General features: G+C 29.5%; 1 protein-coding gene across 2 annotated transcripts in view; it reads left to right on the top strand.

Moving 5' to 3' along the window:
- The window catches only part of LOC145246000 (cell division cycle protein 23 homolog), a 78,112-nt gene that overhangs the window by 38,094 nt on the left and 14,906 nt on the right, over nt 1–25,112 (top strand). For both annotated transcript variants that reach the window (XM_080107797.1, XM_080107798.1), the window contains 7 exons: nt 744–855; nt 2,932–3,064; nt 4,179–4,356; nt 4,812–4,909; nt 7,910–7,991; nt 17,657–17,821; nt 22,147–22,255. In XM_080107797.1, coding sequence (XP_079963923.1) covers nt 744–855; nt 2,932–3,064; nt 4,179–4,356; nt 4,812–4,909; nt 7,910–7,991; nt 17,657–17,821; nt 22,147–22,255 — 877 coding nt within the window. The remainder of the gene's footprint in view (nt 1–743; nt 856–2,931; nt 3,065–4,178; nt 4,357–4,811; nt 4,910–7,909; nt 7,992–17,656; nt 17,822–22,146; nt 22,256–25,112) is intronic.

Genomic DNA, 25,112 nt, shown 5'->3' with positions numbered 1-25,112 from the left:
ACACTGACTTCCAGAAATAAATAAACAAAATAAAACAGACAAAGCCTCGCCAAACAGTTGTATACATTTCTTTTTATTTTCTTCCCTGAAGAAGAGATATTATTCTCGAAAATTCAGGATATCAACATCTGTCATCTTGTGTTGGTAAATATATGTAAAATTATTGGAAATTCTTTCTAATATTGCCATTCTTTTATATGCTAACTCGTGTCTACGTTGTTCCCTACGAACCGCATTGATATAGCCTTCAACACAACTCATTTCACACTACGCACAATGCTTCAAACAAACTACCACATTCTTGTACATTTATAATAAGAAAAGATTAAAGTTTGTTTGCATCCAAATCCAAAGAATGAATGATTTATCACAACTTGAAATTGATGTTTATTCATTTTAACACACTGAACTGACTGGTTTGGGATACGTATTGATTCAAAGTAAACTAAGAATTGAAGATTTCAAAACATTACAGCATTTTATGCTAATGTTAAGTAGTCTTATTTGCATATTTTCTCACATTTAAATTTTAAGATATTAAATAAATTTCTTAATTTTAATAATTTCTATTAGTAGGAATTATTAGTTGATGACATTTTAACATAAGTTTTGTTTATAAATTTTACCTAAGAAATTTGAATTATGAACTTTATAAACCTCTTTCTATCATTTTATATTTACTCTGAAATTTAAAGTGATGTTTCTATATGAATGTTTAAACTTAATATTTTCTTTTATTACAGCAAGCATGGGAGTATCAGTTACAAATGATGACTTAGCAAGAATCAAAGTTCTCAAAACAGAACTGTCAACAAAGCACAGGAAAAAAGAATTGGATGGATTCTGTTTATATCTGTATGTAGACATTTTTTTTTTTAATTAGGAATTTGAAGTTTTAATAACTTCAGGCTTAATAATTTTGTATATACTAACAGTGTTATGTGATGTCTGGGTTAGTGTGGGATAGCATCATATGCAATATCATATTAAGGAGAGTTTACTTTAACAGCATCCTTGATATTGTCAACTAAACATCTTAACCATTGAGCTATTCAGATATATGTAATAAACCTAACGCTCATAAATAGATTAATTGTGTAACGTGTTAGAAAAGTAATATTAGCATCTTGAAAGGGACAGCTAAGATGCAGAACTTCCATTATGTTCACATGCAAATAGTAAGTGTGAATGCATTTATATTTAAAGTACACTGTATGTCTTTGCTTTTTGGAGACCAACATGCAGAGAGAGGGAGAGAAAGGGGTTTCTCTCTCTCTATCTATCTATCTATATATATATATATATATATATATATATACAGAGAGAGAGAGTTCTAGTATAGAGAGAGAAAAAGAGAAATCTTAAAGATGAATACAAAGTAAACAGGAGAAACAAAAAAGTAAATGAAGAATTTTACTTTGGAGTAAATTTTTATGATTAACTTAAATTTCTTAATTACATTTTAAAGGAAAATAAAAAGTTGTATGATTATAAATGTTATTTTAAGGGAGCAAATCTTTTTGTTGTTGAAATATTTAAAACTTTAATGTAACCTCATATGGAAGATTATATTCAATCCTGATCAGTTAGACATAGGAATTGGGATTTAATATTAAAATTAAAAGTTGTACAAATGAAAATGATTAAATTAATGAAAAAATCTTAATTATTAAGATATGGTGGAATCCTTAGATTTAACTACTTTTCTAAAGAGAAGAATGAAGGAGTGATTTGATTTTCAGAATAATGGTATAAAATATCTCTTCATGTACTTTTATAGGCAAGAAAGATTTCAAAAACTAAATCTACCAGTGTATAATTCGATTTTATTTTTTTAGAGAGCTTCTTATACTTTTTAAACAAAATACTTTAGTTCAAAAGAATTCATTAATTAGCATTAAAAACCAATAATATCTTTTTATTAGACATCAGCAAAATTTCACACCTAACATACTTAAACAAGCCATATCTTATTTGTGGAACATTTTTTATGGATGGAAAGAGAATAAAATTAGTATTCTAATAATATAAATTACATTTCCTTTTATATATTAAATATTTTTATATTTAATATCTTGCATTCTGATTAAAACGCATAGGGTTAGGTTTGATTGAATAGTAAGACTCACAGGCTATTCACAGGCAAATAAAAAACTGCTCTAAACCAGTTTTAGTGTTTTATGATGTGAGTTTTTGGTACAACTAGAACCAAAAATATGATTGATCAAAGTTAACTAAAAATATTTAAAAATTTATACAGTAAGATGATTGTTTTAGAATTATTTTTATGTATAATATATAAATATTTGATAATTTATAATGGGATGGCCCACTTTTTTAAAGGAAAATGTTCAATAAAAAATACAAATTTTGACACTTTAAATTCTTATAATTTGGGATCCATTTATGGTATTTGCATAATTGAAATGATTTTGAGCTTTTACATAACTATATTTGTCCAAGTTGATCAAATAAAAATTAGTTTTAAAAAATCCACTTGTAAATTTAATAGCTAAATCATTTTAAGAATAAACTGGTTTAAATCAGAAATAATAAAAAAAAATTACATAGGAATTGTTGGGCTGATGAAATGTTTAGAATTTGATTTATGTATTCATATTATATATTTTGTGGGACTTTGCCATGAGATTATTGCAGACATGCATAAAGAGGCAAATGAACAAATTGTAATTTTATATTTCTATTTGTGACATTAATACTAGGATCATTTGAGAGAAAAGCTTAGTTTACATTTTGTCAAGAATTTTGCTTTGTTTTTGTAAAAACTGCTCTAAAAATAACTTCCTCTCTTAATTGCATTGTAAAGATAAATATATTTTATGTTTATACTATTGAATAAATCATTTTCATTTAAAATTCTATTCAGTCATAACTTAAAATTTCTAACAATTTATCTTTTGTAAATTTCAGATATGGAGTTGTATTGAAGAAATTAGATCTTTTAAAAGAAGCCACAAATGTTTTATTAGAAGCTGTACACAAAGAACCCCTTCATTGGGGTGCATGGCAAGAACTAAACACTCTGATTCCAGACAAAGAAACTGTGAGTTCAACCAAAGTGTATATATGTTCACAAATATTTTTAAATAAAAAATCGTTTTAAAAGAAATTTTAATATAATTAATAAATGATTATAGTTAATGTACTTCCTAACTTCATGCATAGCGCTACCGGAAGGGTTGACAGGGCAAATTATTTCCTCACTTGTATTTTTCTTCAGTATTTCTATTGTGAATCAATTTACTGAAATAAAATAGAAGAAAAGGACATTATTGAAAAGTATACAATAAAAATTAACAAAATTATACAAAAATAACAATAACACAATTAGTCTTTATTTGCAATTTTAATAACAAAATTAAAAAATAAGTTTTTATTTTATTTGAAATTTTATAATAAATATGTTTATTAAAGTATAAGAATAAAATTATTGAAATCAAAATAACAAAATTTCAAACATGATAAAACATATCCAATACATAATATTCTCCAAATAGTTGGTTTTGATTCTCCACTTGCAGATGATTATCAAAAAAAAGAATAACTGTGTTAATTTTATTTGTATAATTTTGTTAATTTTTATTGTATACCTTTCAATAATGTCCTTTTCTTCTGTTTTATTTCTATGAATCAATAAAAATACTGAAGAACAATAAAAATCAAAGAGCTGATTTTCCTTGTCGCCGCTTCTGGTAGCACTATGCCAGAAATTAAGAAGTACATTAGCTGACTATAACCTAATATATTCCTTTGTCATTCCCTTCTAATTTCTTTTCTGGTTACAATAAACATGCAATGAATTCCTTTTCTGGTTGTAATAAATTTGAAATGCAATTTCTTTTCTGGTTGTAATAAATTTGAAATGCAATTTCTTTTCTGGTTGTAATAAATTTGAAATGCAATTTCTTTTCTGGTTGCAATAAATTTGAAATATATTTTCTTTTCTGGTTGCAATAAATTTGAAATATATTTCTTTTCTGGTTGCAATAAATTTGAGGTGAATTTCTTTTCTCATTGTAATAAATTTGAAATGTATTTTTCTGGTTGCAATAAATTTGAAATGAATTTCTTTTCTGGATGCAATAAATTTGAAATGAATTTATCAAGGAAATTTATTTTTCTATTAATGAAAAAAAAATTTTTGATTTTCATTTCAGCTTTTATCTTTGTCTTTACCTAATCATTGGATGAAGCATTTATTTTTGGCGCATATGTACTCAGAATTGCAGCATACTGATGAAGCCCTGAAAATTTACCAAACATTCGTTGATAATGGATTTGCCAACTGTACATATATTCAAGCTCAAATAGCTATTGCTCATGATAACAGTCGCAGTATGTACAATCTTTATTCTTTTACTTCTACTTCTTTTTCGAGAATTATAAAATTTGAATTTTCAGTTTTAATTGAAACAAAAAGCAATCACTATTTTGAAACATAATTAAAGATTTTATGTCTAATAATCATTAAACCTGATTATTTTTATTTTGCTTTTTACTTTCACGTTTTGGCTAATGTAACCCCAACTTGTTTTAGGTTTGTCTTTTCGAATTTGTGAATCTAAAATCTTGTTTTCTTCAAATCTAATATCAATAGACATAAACCAACCTTTATTCTAGAGCAGCTCTTATTCTAGAGCAACTCTTATTCTAGAGCAGAGTATTGACTTATATGAAAAAAAAAGTTATAAAATCTGTCTCATTACTTTTTAAAAAAACATGTATTTCTTGTTAAATTATTTTTTTTTGAAATCTTTTCATCTTTCTTTTAATATTTTTTTCTATTATAGGTTTTGATCAAGCAGTAGAAGTGTTCATGAAATTACGTGATATTGATCCTTACCGCTTAGAAAATATGGATATTTTCTCAAATATACTTTTTGTAAAAGTGAGTTTTATCTTCACATGATACAGTCATATTTTCAAAGTATTTTGTCTTGTTTTTTTGTCGTTTATAAAAATTTTCAACAAATGTTGCAAAATAATTTGTTTTACAAAAACCAATCTGATCTGTTTGGCCTGATTGATTTTCTTAGCACAATCTCTTTTAATAAATAAACTAGACATAGCATTATTTGTCATATCTTGATTTCATTCAACCGTTCATAGACTGTGACATCTTTTCTAAGGCATTCCTGCTTGCATATTAAAAATAATAAATTTCTTTAACCTTATAATAATAATATAATTATTCTTATATAAAAGTAAGAAAAAACTGGACCAGCTTCAAACTGGATCTGCTGTGTTCAATTACATGTTAATACCAACCAACTAATTTACATATGTAACTCAGATGATTATGCTGAGAAAAGAGTCGCTCTTTCTCTAAAAACTCACAGAAATATTAAAGTGATTGAATCAACACGTGAAAGGGATTGAGAGAAATACAAAGCTCAGAAAGGTAGAGATCAGTAATATTTTAGTTGATTATGAATGTAATAATTAAAACAATTTTTTCAAACATAACTCAATCTCAAGACTAAGTTACACTTTAGCATGTGTTATTAAATATATAGGAAAAATGTCTTAGTAAGTATCCCAAATCAACATTTTATTTTTATTGAATCTAAAAAAAAATTATGTGTCCATATAAATATTTGCAAAACATGAAAATGGTACTAAAGTTATTTTAGTAACTAAATTGGCCATGGAATTATGACTATTAAAGTTCATGAAAATTCATAAATTTGACATCTTGCATGATATTTGATCTAGTATCCAATTTTCATGGAATAAAACTAAAAATGCAGGCTTAAAACAAGTGAAACATCCTCACAATATGTATAATGTCATTTTGTAGTAAATGAATTTATGCAGATGTAATTGTCCTTCTACAGTTCTTCTGCTTTGTGATTTGGATTGAGAAGTTTTTTTTTATAGACATCTGCTATAATGACCAGATATTGAACATTCACTTGGAATGGCATTACATTAAATTTAGTATGTTTATTAAAGTGCTTATCAAATTAATACCCCATCAAAATACACATGTTGATTCCATCTGTGCAATGTGACAAAAGTCATCAGAAATAATTATTTCTGCCTTTGGTTGGGGTTAAGAATTTGATTACTACATTGAATTGAGATATAGCATCAATAATTTGGCCAATAGTGTCATAATATACAGCAACCTTTCATTCTTGATTGTGGTAAGTAAAATATTCCAAGATGGTTCTTCATCACAACTGCTGAAATTATTTAAATATTCAGTAGATTCACTGAGTGACATTTTTCTTTCTTTTATAGAGGTGAATATTATCTTGTTTTATTTTTTGTCAGATAAGCACTAAGAGTAGCTTCCAACTGAACTCGAATTCCACTGGTGTTGATCTTCAAACTTTGGTTTTTCAGATCTTACAAGACACTTTTTGAAATCAGTTGTATATCTTTAATGGGCTTTACAAGATCACTGCTTGATAACAGAGTAGATGATTATTTATTAGCAGCAGTTTGACCTTTTTTATCCTTCTTTTGCCTTTTATTTTGTATTTTTTCCTCTTTGCAAGAACTTCTTGTCGAACATACTTTACATGGTTTCTTAAGATACTAAGAATGAACTGGCATTCAGTTGATGATATTTCTTCTGTCCCGTTGTGCCTGAGCATACTTGATCTTGAATGATTGTGTAATGATGCATGTTGTTTTGTTTGTAAATGTCAGTCTCCAAAGGCATGTTCACTTGACAGATTCATTAGAGGGTAGCTCTTGTCTCCTCATTCATATTTCTTCCAAAATGCCATGCAGCTGGTTCTTAATGACAATGAGAAACTTGCTGAGTATATTATGTAAACCTTTAATTTTCTATCTACCCGAGTAAGTTTCACGTGTCAATATTTATTGTAAGATTTATCATCTATGAATTTATCGTTAACTTTAACGATAGATTAAAAGTATCTTTCAAGAGAGTGTTTGATTGTTTTTGGAAGCTGGTTGCTAATTTCGGGTTTAAAAAATTTAAATAAAAAAGAAACTCGCTCTAATCTGACTCAAAACCATCACCGAACTTACAGTTGGTGGTACCATAAGCCCTTCTTTTTAAAAGAATAAACATTTTTATTTATTGAATAATTTAATAAAAATTAAATTCTGTTTCAAATGATTAGATCATTTGAATCTACAGTAGAGCAAAGTTTTTTTGGTTTCAGAATATTAATTCAAAAAGTAGAAAAGAGAATAAGAACAAAAAGAGAGAATAAGAAAGGAAAGAGAATACAAAAAAGGAAGAAAGAAAGAAAAGATCACACTTCTTATTAGAAATGGGATATTCTTTAAAAAGGTGCAAATTTTTTTTTATTTTGAACTTTTCAAATTGAATTCCTTTTCTTCTTCATTCAATGAAGTTTTAAACTTGAATTTTCCTTGAGAAAAAACGTTTTTAAGTCAATCATATTCACAAATAATTCTTTTGCTATAAAATGGGGCTATTTTCATAAGCACCGATACATGAAACATACTACTAGCTAATTAAAAAAACCACAACTTTTTTCACACGAAAAATAACTTGTCACCAAAAATAGTGACTTAATTTGAAATCGCAAAAAACAAATTAATGGTGGCAGAAAGAGAATTATACATTTATAAAGAGAAAAGTTTTAAGATTTTATTTACATTCAAATTTTATTAAAAAACAAAATAAGTAGGATATAAGTTTACATTGAAAGTAATTTCATTATATTTACTTTTAAATAAAGCAAATGATTAAAATATTAACTAAAAAAATATTTTTTTAATCAGTAAAAAAGCAAAGCTAATTGTTAAATATAAAAATTTGTTTTGCTTTTTTAAAGCAGAAATGGTGTTCATATATATTTATTATTTTTAAACACTATTGCTGTTTAATTAATTATTAAATTATTATTATTATGTAAATATTTTTTTCTGCTTTCAGGAAAACCGAATGGAATTGGCTTATTTGGCTCACAATGTTTGTGAAATTGATAAATATCGAGTCGAAACTTGTTGCGTTATAGGTGAGTTCAGAAGAATGTGTTTATTTGTTGATTTGAGTTTGAAATGAATAATTGTTTCATATGTTTAACAAATATCAAATTATTGAGTTTGTATATTCTATTCTGAATCTGAATTCAATTACCACCAGCCAGTATCTGGTAGGTGTGGATCGCAACAAGCAGTCCAGGACTGCCTGTTTAGTTTGAATCTGCATATTGCTACTAGTCCTGGTCTTGCAAAGGCACTAGGATCACATTTTACATATGACAGCCAGCATTTCCAAATGATCATCCAAGTACATAACAAGTCAAAAAGACGGCTGACAGTATATTGTCTACTATTCTTCAGTCGAGAACAGATCCTGCCTTGTTTAACGTAACCCTCTAGACATTAATTTGCTTTATTTCATGAACTTTTTTTCCGTTCTTTTTTGTAATTTCATTCATAAACAAATAAAATGGATGAATGAATCCAAACATGACTTTAACATCTGATTTGGATGTTAACAAGAAAAATGGATACATTTTAATTGAATCAACTTTTGAAGATAATTTGTAATCATTTCTTCACGTAAATTACTCTTTTATAATTATGGATTGCACGAATAATCAAGACGAGTGAAGGAAGAAGAGTTTTTAACTTGAATATAAATGAACTTTGTTTTGGAATTTTTTAGATGAGGATTAATAATTTGTATTATTATGGACTACTGTTCTCATCTTGTTTGTTATTTTAACATTTCAGCTGATGTAATTGAAACAAGTTTTTGACTTTTTTTAGAAGGGAGTTACCACTTATCAAAGCCTGAAGGCTATTCAATGATAAAATGATAATAAATATACAGTAATCGTTAATGGTGGAAAATGGATAGAATTTGATTATTTAAAGGGGCAGCTCATCAAGAACTTGTTTACATTGAACTTGAAGACAACCATGTTGTAGTCAGCTGGAAAACAGGTCAGCAAAACAGTTACACAAGCGAGCAGTTTTAGGAAAGAAGCTTTATTCATGGATTTTGCGTTTAGATCTTGACACAGAAAGTGTGGGAAATTGTTGATAAGGGTTGTACCTAGATGAGTGTTTTTTGTGAAAGTTTGGCAAGGTGGAGACCATAGATTGGAGCTCAGATAAGCACTTGTCATGAAAATAACAATAGAGCAGAGACAGGATCGCAACGTCTCTTCTGTGGGAAAGAGGTTGCAGGAGGAGAAAAGGGCATCTACTACTAGGTTTCAAAGTTAGATTTAAACTTTGTCAAGGTAAGATAGCATAGCACAGATGTGTGGACAATACTTCATTTTAGGATGTGTCATTTGGCTCTTTTACAGGTAAGGGATTGTGTCGAGTGATCTACCTTTTGGATTGGTAGAATGACGCGTAGATACTGTTTTAGTTGGAATTATTGAACTTCGTGGCCTTCTATATATTTTATGTCCCTTGTCTTGAGTGGATATTTCATATGGCGTCCAGTTACAGTAACACATGTTTATCCTACGTTGTGAGAGAAATACTAAGTGAACTAACATTGGTAGTAGAGCAGATTCTTTTGTATGACAGATATTATATCTGTTCAACTTATGTTGAAACACTATTGAAAGAATGATGGCATCATGTACGAAACAGCCACCTATTTTGCAGAATGAAGAAATGTACATTGAATGGAAACAAGACATAAGTATGAGATCTATTTTCATGAATTTATCTAAAGAAAAACAGGGCCCAGCAGTATTTACGAGAATGTGTTTGATACTTAGACATCACAGATATCAGCTGAACTGACAAATAATTATGGACAAGTTTGAACGAGATCTATTTAAGGGACAAAAACACAATGGCACATATGTCATTCAAGGAATTTTACTTTTACAAAAGCGCTACTAGAATAAACATAAACGACTTTTTGGTGTGTTATGAATTCTTGTACCAGAAATTATGTAAATATAAAATTCTCTGCCAGTCCAAACACTTTTTGTTTTAAATGCAGCAAATGTATCGGAGGAAAACAAAAAATTAGTGAGGACAGCATGTGGAAGTTTAACAATGAAGGATATTTTTAAAAAAAGTGTTTTTTGATATTTCTTCATTGGAATGCAAAACAGTTTGCGTTATAAAGGAAGAAATTTTTTTTTTTTTTTTTTTTACATAGGCATCACCACTTATCAAGGCCAAGAGGCTACTCGAGGATAAGGGTTAAAGAATGTACAGTATAAATTGGACAATGTAGTAATCGTTAGTAATGGAAATTCGGTAAATTTGTTAACAAGTGGGACAGCTCATCAAGAACTTGTTTACGTTAGACTTGAAGACAACCATATTGTAGTCAACTGGAAAGCAGGAAAACGGAAGACAATTCCATAAGCATGCAGTTCTAAGAAAGAAGCTTTGTTCATGGAATCTACGTTTAGGTTTAGGCACAAATAACGAGTGGGGGAAATTATTGATAGTGTTTTCAGCTAGATGAGTGTTTCTTGTGAAAGTTTGGCGAGGGGGGGGGCATAGACTGAGGCTCAGTCGAACACTTTCCATGAAAATAACGATACAGCAGAGACAAACTCGCAACATCTCTTCTGTGAGATAGAGGTTGCAGGGAAGAGAAAAGGATATCTCCTACGAGACTATGAAGTCTATTTTGAACTCTATCAAGGCAGGACAAGTCCTTTCTAGCAGCTCCTGCCCAGATGTGGCAACAGTATTCCATCCTTCGACGTACTTGGCTCTTATATAGTGTGACATTCGCTGTTGGGTATGTATATAATTAATACATACGAGTCTCGGGAAAGGACTGATCAACGAATGCGCTAAGCTATGGTTCTCCCTTCGCCGTCGAGGTCAACAACAATAGAGAATCGAATATATTTATTTTTGTTGGCTTGTCTCGACTAGAATCCAAAGCGCGCTGAGGTTATGCGGAATTATAAATTCCGTTGTGTGATATTTTACATACGGCAAACAACAAAAAAAAACCAAACAGCGGATTATATTTTAATTCCAAACCACGGGTGCATCACACACGATTTTTTTATTATCCAATATAGAAAAAATAAGGAGAGGAAGATTTCTCTTGTTTTTTTGTTTTTTTTATTATAAAATGAAAAGTCATATTGCACGTTACTATATGTGCCAGTTCAATATATTTATATGCTGAAATAATAAAACAATTATTCATACATTAAGTTTGAATTTGATTTTTTTTTGTTTTATCACTTCTTCAAAACATTCGATCTTTTTTTTATTATTTTTATAAAATGAAAAGTTCTTTCTTCGCCCTTTTCGTATTGCCTTCCGCATTACAAGAAAAGATATCTGTATTTACCTTAGATTCTTCCAAACTCATATTCTTCTCCTTTTCCTTTTTTTTTAAGTCTTGATGGAATTAATTCGGTAATCCTTTTTTCTTACACCCCACGCGGCGAGTTGCGTCCACACCATTTTAAATCTTCGCGGCAACTGAAACTTTTTGCCACCTCAATTATCTCCCTTCGCCCTTGCCCCTGCTGATATTTCTGCTATCTTTGTTCCTTCCTTCTCTCTTTCCCTCACTTCCCCTTTGCTTCTGCTGATATTCTTTTTCTACGTTCTTTCTTTCTCTCTCTCTCTCTCTCGTTATCTTGTCAATGTGCTGTTTCGACGGGTTTGTTTACCTTTTTCGTACGGGCATGTCACAATAGATAGAGAATTACATCAGCAGTGAGATATCTACTGGATCGATAGAAGGATCCCACCATTTTTCCAGCGGCCTTAATAACAGATTTGATGTACCTCTTCCATTTAAGATCATCATGTATTTCTTGAAATTAAATTTCAATCGGAACAGAAGAAAAAAAGGGAACAAAAATTCTATTGAGGAAACAAAATAAATCCAATGGACAGACAAAGTAGGACAATGCATTGTTTCAAATGTGGTACCATTAGGCATTTTGCCAGAGACTTGACTTGGTTTTAGTCCTAGAAATATTAACACTGTTGTGGATTCAAACCATGTAAACCTCTCATTGATTAATTCCGAGTCATGTTATCAAACATTGATAAACGATTCTAATATAAAAATGTCCAATCTTGTAAAAGAAACACTGGGTATGGCAATGTTGGATTCTGCCTGTTCTAAAACTGTTACTGGAGAACTTTGGTTTGATGTATTTCTTGGTACATTAAATGACTGAAATAAGTGGTTAGTGAAAAGTTTTAAATCCAATAGGACATTTTGTTTTAGTGATAAAGGCAATTAAAGCAGTTAAATTTCTGGTAACTATAAGAGGCGTAAAAGGTGTCAGAGCATACATTATATAGCATTATCAAAAATGATTTACCCTTGTTACGAAGTCAAATCAATGAAAACTGCTGGCATGATACTAGATTTTAAGTGACAGCTGTAAGATTTTAGGCAGATATATAAAATTGCACAAGACAACTTGTAGATAGTCTTTCATTGACAAATATGCTTTTGTAGGCTGAAAAGTCATCAAATTTTGTGTTACATTGCTCTAGAGTGGAGAAAAGAATGAAGGCTGAGAAATAAACGGTTTGCTCATGCACCAAAAGAGAAATTTGTATCATTGACGAGAGGCAGTAGGGCCTTTCATAAGGAATTCTGGCTCTTGTTAAGGGTGTCTGTGATATGTGTCCAGGCTTAGAATCCCTCCCCTCTTCATCCGGTGGTGGGATTGACTCTTGGAAACCGGTTTAATGACACGATGTATGGCCTTAAAAGAATTCAGACATAACCAATGCTAAATTTTACACCTAATTGATGCATCGACTAGGTACTCTGCTGCCAGGCTTATTAAAACCAAGCAGAGTGAAGAAATTATTTGCATCAAATTTTTAATGTGGATAGCATACTTTGAAGTTCCCAAATGCTTCTTGAGTGATAATGAGGGAGAATTTAATAACGATGGTTACAGAAAGATGAATAAAAAACTGAATATTGAAATCTGCTCTATAGCCGCTGACAGTCCATTCAGTAATGGCACTGGAACATCACAATCTAATATTGGCTGAAGCAATGGAGAAAACATTGAAAGATGAGAAATGTGAACCAGAAATAGCTTTGGCTTGGGCTGTTAGTGCCAAAAATTCTCTTCAGAATCATTCTGGTCATAACCCAAATGAGCTTGTTTTTGGATCCAACATAAATACGCCGTCAGTTTTGATAGACCAGTTACCTGCATTGGATGTTTCAACAACCAGTGATATGGTTAGAATATATTTAAATGCCTTATGTTATGTGGGAAAAAGGTTCATGGAGGCTGAATCAAATGAAAAAATTCAGAGAGTACTGCGATTTAATTTAAGACATTATGCGGATGAACAATTTGTGACAAGGAACAGCGTTTACTATAGAAGACAAAACAATAAAGGAATGGCATGGTCATGCCAAAGTTTTTGGTAAAGATGGTCGATGTGTATTGATCCGACATGGAGGAGCATTCTACAGGATGCATCCATGTCACTTGATGAAGACAAACAAGGACCTTGGATGGGGAAAGAATAAAGAAAATGCAATTCCCTTGAATGAGATGAATGAAATCTTGGAAGAGGAAGTTGAAAATCAACATGATGAAAATTCCAATAGTAACAGAAAGGAACTGAAAGACAAAAATACTACAATGCCAAGTAAAGGGAAAATATTGGAATATAAAATTATTGGAAGCAAGGAGTGGAAAAAAAAGGAAAGATTATGAGTACACAACCAAAATCAACTGGAAATTATGGCCATTGGTGGAATATAGAACAAGCTGCAGAAAATGAATGTCCAGTGTGTATCAACTGGGATAAGGTTGATCAGTGGCAAAAACTTCCCCAAGTAACAGAAGGAAATCATGAAGAACATGTTGTTTTCTTGACACCTGAACAAGAACAAGCAAAAGATATGATTGATGCAAAGGAGAAAGAAATAAAAAACATGAAAACTCATGAAGTTTATGAATGTGTCTTCAACATAAGTCAAAACTGCATATCAACAAGATGGGTGATAATAAAGAAAGTTATAGATAACAAAAACATAACGAAGGTTTAGCTTGTAGAACATTGCTATGAAGAAAATTCACACACCCTAAAAACAGACTCACCAACCTGCAACCATGAAGCTATGCGTCTTGTAATGTTAAAAGCCGCCGTTAAGAATTGGCAGGTGGATATCCTTTATTTCACCTCAGCATTTTTGCAACGTGATATACCATTGAGTTGGCAATGTTGTCGATGGGGGACACATGGCGTTATACACGTCACATCATTATGGTTCTGGATAACTTACCAAATAAAACAAGTGTTGCTTGCAAATCCATAAAAACAAGATTTTTCCACTTATTAAAAAAAGTGGAAAATTTCATGTAATCATAATTTTATGTAATTATAATTTTATACAATCATAATTTTATGTAATTATAATTTTATACAATCATTTTATGTAATTATAATTTTATACAATCGTAACTTTATGTAATTATAATTTTATACAATCGTAATTTTATGTAATTATAATTTTATACAATTATAATTTTATACAATCGTAATTTTATGTAATTATAATTTTATATAATCGTAATTTTATGTAATTATAATTTTATACAATCGTAATTTTATGTAATTATAATTTTATACAATCGTAATTTTATGTAATTATAATTTTATACAATCGTAATTTTATGTAATTATAATTTTATACAATCGTAATTTTATGTAATTATAATTTTATACAATCGTAATTTTATGTAATTATAATTTTATACAATCGTAATTTTATGTAATTATAATTTTATACAATCGTAATTTTATGTAATTATAATTTTATACAATCGTAATTTTATGTAATTATAATTTTATACAATCGTAATTTTATGTAATTATAATTTTATACAATCGTAATTTTATGTAATTATAATTTTATACAATCGTAATTTTATGTAATTATAATTTTATACAATCGTAATTTTATGTAATTATAATTTTATACAATCGTAATTTTATGTAATTATAATTTTATACAATCGTAATTTTATGTAATTATAATTTTATACAATCGTAATTTTATGTAATTATAATTTTATACAATCGTAATTTTATGTAATTATAATTTTATACAATCAAAATTTCATGTAATTATAATTTTATGTAATTATAATTTTATACAATCATAATTTTATGTAATTATAATTTTTTTTAATTTTCTATCAAGTTGATATAATAAAATCTTTGTTAATATTTTTACTTATCATTAATACAGTAAACTTGCAAATAAAAATTCTTAACTATGAAATTGTTCAGTTTTATCAGTCCTTTTCAGGTTCAAACTTGCATAGTAGAGATATACAGTGCAAGAAATGTGTAGAGAGAAGATTCAAAATCTCAAGTCATAACATTATTAATTAATCCTTTGGAAATATATTGTTTGTACTGACAGATTGTAACTTTCACTAATCTCCTTAACAATACTTGACATTCTTAGCAATTGTTCTTCAACAATTAACAGGTCGAATAATGTGGGTATTTATCCAGACTCAACCTGATGTTTCATTTGATGTGTGTAGGATGAGTAATACCAGAAAATCTCCTAAAGTGAAGTTACTTTTTGAAGCCAACAAGTCACTATTAAAGCTTAAATCAAAGACAGGTTCCATATCCTTTCCACAGCTGAGAAATCCTTCAGATTTGAGTGTGGTTCGTTATTCTGATGCTACCTATGCCAACTTGGAGTATGGTTCCTCGTAGGGTGGATTTATCATCTTTGTTTGAATAGATTGGCTCCTATATGCTGGTCATCAAAAAAACTTGACTGAGTAACAAAAAGTCCATTGATGTCCGAGACTCTTGCACTCAGTGAAGTTACTGCTGCAGGTGTATTGATAGCTGCCATGCTGCAAGAAATTTTCAGACGACCCAAGTTGCACAAAGTACATTCACCCTCTTTACCCAAAACTTTGGCAAGACCACACCAGAGTAAAGGGAATGTTGGTAAAGGAAGAAATCCAAATTGAATGGATCAAGCAGACTGTTTGACAAAGATGGGAGCTTCTGAAATTCTAAGAGACTTGCGTTAATAACCCGTTTTCTTTGGGTCTTTTTTTTCTTCTTTTTGTTGGAACTTTGACTTACACTTGATACCAGAAGACACCAGCAATGTTAAAGTTGGAGTTATCGAACTTGGTGGCTTTTTCCTATATATTTAGTTATGCCCCTTGTCTTGAGTGGATATTCAATATGGCGTCCGGCCAACAGTATTTATTTATTTGCTTCCCCACTGAGCAAATTAGACACAAGGCCGTTTTTTAATGTGGAGAGAGAGGGAGGGGGGAGGGAAAAGGGGGGGGCCCGAGAGGTGGGAAATTGGAGCTGGACAAGCACTTTTGGTATGAAGGGTTGCCTCTACATTGACCAAGGTCAGATATGTGGGGTTACCCCCACATATGGTCTTTGCTAGTCATAGCTTACAGTAACACGTGTTTATTGTGGAATATACTAATGAACTAACAGATACAACTCAACAAGAACTCTAACAGTAATATCAATACTGTTCAAATAAGACCTTTAACAGTAATATCAATACTGTTCAAATAAGACCTCTAACAGTAACATCTGTTGTTGTACACCCAACATGGACTCTAACAGTAATGTCGATACGACCCAGCATAGGTTCTAACAGTAACATTTATTTATGTCTCAACAAGCACTCTAGCAGTAACATCTATAGAGCCCGACATGTTTGTTGGGCTCTAACGTCGATACAGCTCAACAAAGCCTAATTGTATCCTCGATATGGGCAACAAGGACTCTAATTGTAACATCTATACAGTCTGACAAAGACTCGACCGGTAACGTTGATATAGCCCAACAAGGTCTGGAATAATGATGCTATTACAAGAGCAACCATTAAAGTTACTGTCAAATGGCGGGTGTTATCTTTATGTAGTTCTTGGATAAATGTATTCCCACTTTTAAAGGGTTGTTTGGTGAAAACCTATACATACTGTTCTCAGGTGATTTCACACATGCCCATCACAGTAACCTTTGCTTTTCTTTAAGTGAATTGTTTCCAACTGGGAACATGTGTAAAATTTCAAACCTGTTGTGTAACATGGATAAAGGTACTGGTTAACAATCAGTTCTAAGTGTTAGTTTTCTGGAGTTTGAAGATTCAAGTGATAACTAAGAATAACATAATAATTAATATTTCTACCCTATTATGGCTAATGAAATGGGAACAATTCCATTTAAAATTCTGTATTTAGTATAAAGATTCTCTAGTTTGAAGAATGAGATTACAACTCGGTGAAATGTTCTGGAAATAACAACCAAAATGAAAATAATTGTCTGAATAATCAAAAACCAATCAATAACATATTTTATAGGAATGATTCATTTCTAATTTTGCCACATTTCATTTGAGATTTAAAACAAAAAAAATATGATTTTCCATTATAAAAATTAAACTTTGAAAACTTTTTTATTTTGTAGATTTCATTGTATTTCATTTATAATTCTTTCTTTTTTTGTTGGATTTTTACTTATGAAAAACTAATTTGAATCATAAATGTGTAGATGTGATTTTGTTAATTATTTCTAATCAGAATTAAACTAAACAATTACAATACAAATTTCTTTAAAATCTTTCAGATATTACATTTTCTTTCCTTTTAAAAATGCTTATAACAGATTATAACATTTTTTTCTTTTTTTATTTTTTTTTCAGCTAATTATTATTCTTTGCGATCACAACATGAAAAGGCTTTGTTATATTTCCAAAGAGCCCTCAAACTCAATCCTCATTATTTATCAGCTTGGACACTTATCGGGCATGAATATATGGAAATGAAAAACATTACTGCTGCAATAGAAGCCTATCGTCAAGCAATTGGTAAAAACATTAATCCACTGATGTTTACGTAAAGTAAAATTGAAACATTTTACTAAGCGTTTTCGCACATGTCGATATGATGTCAAGGTGCAGTTTAGAACGTCTTGAAATGGATTTTGGCTGTTTAACATATATAGGTGAAATAATTTCATGTTTCAAACATGAGCATTTTAAAAGAAAATGATTCTTGATGTCAACTTGTGATTTGATGCATCTTCACTACAAATCAATCAGCAATCAACTTTTTTTTTCTAGTTTGCATGTTTTTAACCAGATAACCTTTTTTATTCTCATTTCAATTCAGTTTTATAAGACTTATTGGATGAAAAACGGGTTAAAATTTAGTCAGAAATAAACCTACATATAATCCTGCTCCTGTCCGTGAACCAAATATTACCATTTCATTCTTATTTTTTAAATTTCTATAATTTTCAAATTATAAATAAGAAAATAAAAAGTTGTTTTCTTTTATTTTATGTACCATAATGTACCCCCCCCCATTAATCAAAATGAAATATACTTATCCAAGCATTCAGGATAATATAGTTTTAGAATGTATCTGGTTATAAAGATTTATCTCTAAAATCTGTACAAGAATTGAGTATATATGATCAGGTAGAAACCTCAAAGAACAAAACACAAGAAGGATTGTAACACCTACCGGATATCTTAAGAACTACATCCCCAATGTAGAGAGCTGATAAGCCAAAGCTCATGACTCATCAATACAACTTAGATTTGTAAAAACTATTTCTACAATATTGCATTAAACCTATCTCACCTAGGACTATTTCCAACCCAAGAAGAAACGAGAAAATAAAACCGTTTTACATGGAATCGATTTAAAAAAAAAAAAAAAAAAAATCCTACTTTCAAATATATCTATGATACCATGCAATAAAACCCTCTCTTGGATACTTAGTTCTAGATTTAAATGAACTCAGAAAGAAATAAACTCAATCTCTCATCATCATTGTCAACATTTAGTTTTTGGTATTTAAAGTGTTGTGAGTGTTCCAGACTCTGAGGTAGGCAACACCAACTAATGTCTGACACCAGCTCACTATGCAGTCCGATCAAAAAGTCATGTTGCATGCAGTCAAATCACTTACGCACTATACTCAATCCAAGTCTTCCTTCGTGTACAACACTGGGATATCTACTAAGTGAAACTTTACAATATTAAAAAAAAACTATTGCCACATTCAGATGATTCTAAAGACTGCAGCAGAACTTGATGTGAAACAGTATATAACACTACTGTCAGAAAATACCTTCTAAAAGAAACCTCGATATTCATCACCAAAACTTTGGCAATAAATCGAGTACTCAATATTATCTTGGCTAGCTGCAACAAAATATTTATTATTTCCTTGAATTCACGTTTAGTTTTATTAGCCATTAAAAATAGAAATTTACAAATTTAACTTAAAAAAACATATCAAAATGTTTAGATTTTGCTGGATACTAGATATAGGCAAAATGAATGCCGATGCTCAAAATATATAAACATTCTGACCCCTCTTTTTATTTAAAAATTCACCAAAAATCAGGAAATTAACCAATTTTAATGAAATGTTCAGCATTTATCAAATAATGATCGCGGAATATAATGAAGTAATTATTTTTATTTAAATCTGGGTGGAAATGTATTTTGTTTAAACAAAAAATACCTTTACTAAAGTTATGGTTTTCAGTAGTAAATAAAAAAAACGCAAGAATTTATTTTTGCTTTTTTATATGAATAAAGCATCGTAATTTGTAACAATTAAAAAAAAAAAAAAAATTTTACAGGAACATTACGAAAAAAGCCTCTAAAATCCGTATTAATGAATTCGATATAACTCGAAGAAAAATGAATTTCTGAAACTACCGATATTACCATTGAATATATTGTTTATTCAATATTTTCATGCACAAAAACAATTATAATAGCAAAAATATTTTTGCTTTTTTTTTTAAATTACAGATTTCGCATAATTTTTATATGCAAGATTTTAATAATTTCCTTGCTCGCAAGAATGTGAAACTTTCGGCGTAACATAATTTTTATATAATCTCGAACAATAATTTTAAAAAAATTAATTTAAAAACAGGAACATAAAAAATAATTAAATTAAAAACATGATAAAAATTGATATAAATGTTCAGAATAGGAATGTATGGATGCACGTCTGGAGCGAAAAAAAAAAGAAAAGAAATCTGACACCCCTACCTCCTTTTACTATCATGACTTCATTTTGAAACAGCGTTTCGATTGGCTGAAATTCTGGGCTCCCTTATAACAAACTAAAATTTTGTAAACACGATTGTTTACAAAATTTTAGTTTGTTGTGTTTTTGGCGAACGGTAAATTACCTGCTTTTTGAGGGCTAATGAAGTTATTTTTGCACAAACAAGATTTTTTTCTATTATTTAATTCAATATCTTAGGACTTTACTACTTATCTTTGAAATAGACCCAGAAAACTAATATCTATCTTTTAAAGGATTTTTACAATGAATTTATTTAACTTCAAAATTTAGCTGAAAATTCGCCGTGAAAACATTTTTCATAATTTTTTTTTTTTTTTTTTTTTTTTTTTTTTTCACGTGTACAAATATTTTTTTCCTTTTGGAAATAAAGTTTAGTCTTCAATCTTTCAAATACAATCAAAAAGTAGTCGGAAACCTACAAAAAAAAAATTATGATAAATCAGCTTTAAAAACTAGGTCCCTATTTTTGCCCGCACCTACTGGATACCAAACCGTACAGGAATCTATCGGAATTAGATGAAATTTCAATGGCTGAATTTAAATCCTGATATGATTTACAACAAAATATTTTATGATAAAAAGAATGAAAAATAAAGCAAGTAAAGAGCAATAAATCTGATTAAAAGAATAAGAGTAGGCGACTATTTAAAACTTTCTTACTATTAGAAAACTATTAGTTTGGATTTAACATTTTTTAAACTAAATTGTAGTGAAGCACATTAGTCTGTTACATGATAAAAGAATAACAACTCAAATCAAAATCAAAGTTGTATTTACCAGCTTAAATGCTATTTAGGTCCAACTTTGAAATCTAGCCAAAATTATTTTATATAAAAAATATTTTGTTGCCCCACAACACATGACCTATGATCACCATATGAAGAGGCTGATCTCTTATCTATTGTGTACTAGCATTTCAGCCTGGCATTGCCCGGATGTTTGGAGGTGTATGTTGAGCAAAAAAAAAAAAAAAAAAAAAGTGGTAGTAGGAAGGCAGGCTTGAACCCGTACTGCGAAGGAGGAAAAGAACGGGGAAAAAATGTGACGTCTTTGCTGTTACGACCATTGCCAAACTGGAAATGACGTAGGTTTAAATTAAGGCTAGACAATCGAAAAGAGGAGATGACTTTCGAAAATATTGATGAAAAAAGCGACCCCTCCCTGTAGAAAAGTGCCCAATTGAGGGTGAAGAAATGAATGTTTTTAGCCAGTTTTTCGGTATTTGTCATCTGAAGGGTCAAGATTCAAAACAATACTGATCTTATGAAAATCCGTCGCCTCTGTTGAAAGTTTTAGGCAGACATGCAAACATACATACATTTATACATTGGTAGCTCAAATTTTCGACCCAAACTGATTAAAAAGCTTGCCCCATTTCTGAATACCCTTTATGTAAAATTTCAAATGTTTAGACCAGAAATTATCTGAGTAATTTGGTAGACTGCACAGGTCAATTTTTTTTTTTAACTTTGACCCCTATTATGACCCCTTAACATTTATTGTTTTGGGCTCAAATCAAGTTATTAAGTAAGATCCATGTCCAAGAAACCTATATCTAAAATTTCAAGTGTTTAGACCCAAAATTGTCGGAGGAGTTTGGTAGAGTTCTCAAAAGTCAAATCGTTGAACTTTGACCTCTTAACAGCCAAATTTCTGGCCAAAAACGGATTACAAAGATTTTCTCAAATCTCCATACCCTGTATATCAAATTTCGAGTCTGTAGACTGAAAATTGATAGTTATTGTGTAGGAAACACACTTAAATAGATTATAAACACTTTAAATATAAAAATAATAAACTTTTTTACCAGTGAGTTGTTCTAAATCATATCATTTTCACCTGTTAAAATAGAAATGACTTTCTAATTGACAGTTTAAATGCTTCACAATTTATTATTTTTTAAAATAAAATTTTCTTTGTTTTACATGAATTAGAACTAATAATTCAATGAATTATTAGGTCAAATTGTCTATAATTTTGACAGGGATCTTTAAATAATCATAATTTTTTGAGTAAAGATGAAATTATTTTCAAGCTGTTAATATTCTTTTGCTTGCATTTGATTTATAGAGGTGAACAGCAGAGATTTTCGAGCTTGGTATGGATTGGGACAGACGTATGAAATTATGAAGATGCATTATTACAGTTTGTACTATTACTGGAAAGCACAGCAATTACGGTAAGAAATTTAACTTTCTTTTCAAATTTTTGTTTTCCTATATATTTTATTACTTACATTACCAAAAGTGTCCCATTTTGATGTAAGTTTGTAACTTTTGGTCCATCTTCAGCTATCTGTTGTAATTGGAAATGGTAAGAATGTTATTATATTCACTTTACAAAAGTTTGTTTTCAATTGCCTATGCTTCTTGAAATATTGTCTTGAGAATTTTATTTTTGAATTTTTTCATATCCTTTTATTCAGACTAAACCTGGATATGGAATTTAATGATTGTTTAATTTGTTTGAATCTTTTAATTTTTAATATTCATTTAATCGTTTGTTGGATTCAAATGTTCAAATTAAATTTTAATGTTTTACATTATTTTCAATGTGATTGAATTTTTTCAGTTTTAAATTTTTTCTTTTTATATCATTAGCTTGAATTTAAATGTATTCAATCTAAATCTGATGTTAAATTTGACAATTCTTTCTTTTATGAATCTGAATGTTCGAAATGATTAATAATTTGGATTTTTTAGAGAAATCTCGGTTGTCATATTCATCATATTTGATCAATGTAAACTTCAACCTCCTTCAAATCCATCTTGAATTTGTGAATCTTTGTCGAACTCTGGAATCTATACAGAATTTGAAACTAAACATTTTACTTATTTCATAAGGGGTAGATTGTTTTCATTCTGTCAGCCATGGCAGAGTACAAATAATGCTGATTCTTGTAGTAAAAATTAAACTTCCAACCTTTAATGAAATGTGGATATGAAATTTAATTTGTTTGAAAATTTTATTTTGTTTTGAATTTTTTATCATTTGTTTGGAATCAAATGTTTAAAATAAGTCTTTATGTTGAATTTGTTTAAATTCAAAAATATTTTCATTAAAGCTTTTTGTTTTCTTGCATGTTATTTTTCCATAATGAGACTACGCTGACAAACTGTTTTTAGTGAACTATTTGGATTTTTTTTGCATTCATTTTTATCATCTATTTTTGCATTTAATCATAGTGTAATGATTAGCAATATATATATATATACAGACAATAAAACACTTTGGATGATCAGATTTCAAGGGTGTTCTGCTAAAATTGTCATATTTTAAAAACCAAAGCACTCGCAGTTCTCAAAATACAACTGTTTTGTTCAGAAATGAATATCCTTTCAAATGAATTAAATAATAGCATACATTATATATTTTAAGAGTTTTAAGCAAATAAAGTTTTAAAAATATAAACATCTTAAAACAGCATTTTCGGTAAGATTTTGTAAAGCCCCCCCCTCGATTTGTAAATGCTCGTGCTATGTTTCTATTAAACATTTTGTCTTGAAATTTGGAAACTAACCGGAAGAGATGTCACTTTTAATAGCTTGGGGTGTCCAAAATACTTTTGAACACTTGTTAAAAAAATGACTTCCAACATCATGAGTATTGAAAATTTAGAAAAAAATTTTTCTTTGGATACCCACTATAAATCAATCTTTTTTCTGTTTTTATCCATTAAAAGTATAATTGTATGTTTTCTCTTGTGGTAGCTAGCAATTTAAGATGATGATAAGCTTTCTAAATGTATAACTTACATGCATTAGTTTTTAACGGCGAATTAAACAGTGTTTTGCGTTGAACAACCGAAAATGTGTAATGATTTTTTGGGGTTCATGTGTACGAGTGTACCCCCCTCCCCCTATGTTTTTATTTTCATCTTTTTTGTTTTCAGTGGATTATTATCGAATAGAAACTAATCTACCTGATTATCAAAAAAAAAAAATGCGAAGTCAATATTTAAATATTTGTAGGAGGTGCTCAGCTTCTAGTGAAATTAAGAAATAAAAAAGCATCTTAAACTGGAAAGTTTAAAAACGAAAAAATGTGTCACTCAGTAGAAAAACATGAAATGTAATTGAAATTAAAAATTAAATTTATTCAAAATTTGTGAACGATTTGTCAGCTTTAGCAAAAAGATTTTTTTGATATTTAAATAGGTTGGCAAAAAATACTTAATACTTTTCCAAATATCATGTTTTCTATTAGTGACATCACTTATTTTAAATAACATTTATTTTTGTCTGCTTGTAATAATTCTTGTAAAGTTTCACACTCCTCATTTACGTAAGTTTACGTATTTAAAAGTAATTTGATGTTCAAAATCTAGGGCATAACATTTGCAAAAGCCATGAATTATGAAGAACCACTAACTTTAAATATGGGTGTCAAACGCCATCTTTCAAAAAAAAAATCAAAAACTCCTTTAATCCTACCTTTAACTGTAGGTACAATTGGCAAGCCTCCTCCTAAATCCTTCCTTAACCCTAACAATAACGCTGAATCCAAGTGACAAGCTCCCCACCAAACAAAATTCCTCGGTAAGCTTCATATAAGTAAAAAAAATAAAGATCCTTCCTTAAAGAAAAGTGCACATGATATATCATACATAAAAAATAAATTGGTCAACTGTCCTAAAACGCTAGAATGGTCTTGAAATGGTCAGTTTTTTTAATTTATGTGAAACCAACCCCCAATCTAAATTCAAAATTGTTTTTGTTTTGTTTCTATCTAGTCTTCAGGATATTCACACAATTTCTCTTAGCCCTATCATTAATCCAAAATCAGAGTGGCAAGCCTCCCCATCCTCCCATAATTGCTCAAAACCCTCTTAAAACCACACATCATACCACACATAAACTGTCTTTAGAAAAAAAAATGTATAGAATTTATCTACCATAGAAAAAAATGTTTAACTGCCCTAAAACACTCAAAATGGGGAATCATTTTACATTAAAATCTAAAATAATTTTTGTTTATCTTTCATTAAATTTTTTTAAAGGTGTTCACACGTAATTGTCTACAAAGGTAGAATCATA

This window comes from Euprymna scolopes, chromosome 23 (assembly GCF_053919585.1).
Source record: "Euprymna scolopes isolate OS-2025 chromosome 23, ASM5391958v1, whole genome shotgun sequence".
Classification (NCBI taxonomy): Eukaryota; Metazoa; Mollusca; class Cephalopoda; order Sepiida; family Sepiolidae; genus Euprymna; species Euprymna scolopes.
This window is presented reverse-complemented; position numbering and strand designations above follow the sequence as displayed.